Source organism: Anopheles aquasalis, chromosome 3, assembly GCF_943734665.1.
Source record: "Anopheles aquasalis chromosome 3, idAnoAquaMG_Q_19, whole genome shotgun sequence".
Lineage (NCBI taxonomy): Eukaryota > Metazoa > Arthropoda > Insecta > Diptera > Culicidae > Anopheles > Anopheles aquasalis.
In genome coordinates, this window is record NC_064878.1 from 28,591,596 (window position 1) to 28,594,095 (window position 2,500).

The following is a 2,500-nucleotide window of genomic DNA, read 5'->3' on the forward strand; positions in this document are numbered from 1 at the left end:
ACCGCCCGTTTTTACTGCAAGCATTCTGCAGCACCTTGCGCTTGTGCCGGTGCCCAGGGACTTGCTCTCAATTGCGTTTGCTTTTCATTTACTCTCTCATTCCCTCTCCCTCTCTCTCCCGTTCTTCAATATTTCGCATTCTTCTTCTATCTTTCGTGCACTTATCTCTCTGTGTGTTCGGGGCATTAAAGGAGAGACGTATACACACGCGACTTTTGGGGTCTACCCACTACAGACTTTCCCAACTCAAACGGCATGGCGTTATGCAACCCTTTTTGAGAGCTAACCCGGGGTGAGGGTGTGCGACAGACCAATGCACTGACGAGGGAGGGGGCGAGGGGAGCTCCTCTCCGTGTGCCTAATTCGCTTTTGGCTTGATTTCTTTTCGGTTCATTTCGCTCCGGGCCCCCAAACTCCACCTTCTACGCACTCGATGCAGCTGGAAGGCTGGGAGGCGCCCGCGCATAGTGTCTTGGCGTGCATTAGTCATGCAACGACATGCCAGACGCCATTATTGTGTCATTATGGCGTTTGATAATATTTGGAAAACAGGAAAACAAACCGGCTCACCGGGCGGATTTCGTGATGCCCGAAGCCAAAGATAACTCGAAATAGACTGCGAGAGATATGTGCGAGCATCCGGTGTTGGCTTCCGCTTTCTCGTATGTGTGGGCTGCTGATTGATATGTAATTTGCAAACCCGGGGGTGCAAATGCGATCATTATGAGGTATAGACGTCGTCGGCGCTTCATCGCACCGTTACCTAACAACTTCCTTAATGATATCTCTCTTCCGAAGTCGCCAGACCAACACACATTCGCACCCAGACACACGATACCAAACCCGGGGGTGGCCAATCGGCTGCACAAATATTTAATTAATGCATCATTTCACACTTTCGCGCGGGGTGCGCGCTCGCGCGCTTTCAGGAAGCAACAACAGACCAGAGCCAGTGGCCTCTGCTGTTCATCTAAGAAGAGAAGACTGCACGCGACAGACACAGACCCACTGGCGTGTACGGTTGCTGCTGCTACTCATTGTCGATGATTAATGGCGGAAAGTCCAAGTCGCGTGGAGTTTGCCCGGAGCTACCGCCATGTCCACCGTTGAGCAAAGGTCGTGTGTGCTCAAGCAACGAGCAAGGAACAATACGGATCCATCGCACACAAGACAAAAGCAATTGGCGGGCGCGGAGGGAGTACCTATCTTAATCTGTTGAAAGCTGCACCCGCGCGGCTGGAGCTTAATCGAGTAGTTAGTATTCTACACAGCAACCATGCGCCATGCGCCATGCTAGTGCGCCCTAGTGCGCGAAGTGAACTGTTTGTCCGACATTCATTGTTGGCGGTGGCGGTGGCCATGGATCGTGGCACGGCAGTGTCGTTGACTACAGAACCGCGTGACCATCGCTTTGGTAGAGTCGTCTTCAGCCGTTTTTGTGCTCAATCGATCGATTGGATGGATCGCCTTATAGTGCGGATGATAAAAAGGAAAGTCGTCGCTGTGAGCAAGTGAGTTACGTGTCCGTGTCTTGATGGTCTACCCCGGGGGGAGGAGGTTACGACAGATCTCTTTCACCGGTCACTGGCCACGACCGGACCTCAATCTCCATCATTTTTGGGACCACTGCTCTCGTGCGCGCAATTAGCCGTGTGCGATGAGGCAAGACACTTACCGATCATAAGAAATGGTGCCGCCAGATTGATGCCGATGAACTCGATGCCAAGGTACATGGCTAGACCGAAGGCGGCACAGGTCGCCATGACGGCCGAAACGTTACCCATCAGTCCGAGCCAGGGCTTTGAGCGGACCACGTCACCCATCATACAGGTCACCACGCTGTAAAGAGAGAGAGAGAGAAAGAGAGCAAAGAACCGAAATTGTAATGCAATTGTCGTCGTCGTCATCATCGTCGCGGACTCACCTGAACAGTATCATCAGGATAAAGGTGGAACCAAAGTACGGGACGACGGTTCGCGTGTTTCGCTCCAGTTCGTGATCGAGCGTACGGGATGCAAAGCGTGCGACGGAGATGTACTTGAAGACACCGTTGTCCTCGGCATAACCGACCGCTTCCAGGAATGCTTCCTCCCAGGCAGCACCCCGTGCATCCTGACGCTTCGAGTCGGCTGTTACGAAGTAGACAAGTTGGAGTGACGGTACCGAGATGATGATGTTATCCTCTGACACCTGCGTCCCACCGAAGAACACCGGAAACACGTGCGCATCCCACGTAACCGGGTTGAACATCACCGGGAAGGTGAGATTCAGATCTCCTGCCTCAACCTGCGCGTGAGAGGGAGATAAAAAAAAGGGGAGATTAATTCGAGCCGGCGCACAACTCGATCTCGTATCGCGATCAGTTACCTCGTCGATGATCTTATCCAGGTTGAGAATATCGTTCGTGAAGCACTCGTTCTCCCAGCGGGCACATGCCTCCCGGTAGGTGAACGTTTCGCCATCGTACTGCACCGTCGCATTCTGGATGATGCCATCCAGC

At 53.0% G+C, this 2,500-nt stretch overlaps 1 protein-coding gene across 2 annotated transcripts in view; it reads right to left on the bottom strand.

Annotated features, from left to right (window-relative positions):
- The window catches only part of LOC126574493 (patched domain-containing protein 3), a 44,542-nt gene that overhangs the window by 16,350 nt on the left and 25,692 nt on the right, over positions 1-2,500 (bottom strand). For both annotated transcript variants that reach the window (XM_050234728.1, XM_050234727.1), the window contains exons 5-7: positions 2,368-2,500; positions 1,925-2,286; positions 1,676-1,839 (exon numbers count right to left, since the gene is read on the bottom strand). The exon at positions 2,368-2,500 is cut by the window's right edge and continues 85 nt beyond it. In XM_050234728.1, the coding sequence (XP_050090685.1) occupies positions 1,676-1,839; positions 1,925-2,286; positions 2,368-2,500 (659 nt within the window). The remainder of the gene's footprint in view (positions 1-1,675; positions 1,840-1,924; positions 2,287-2,367) is intronic.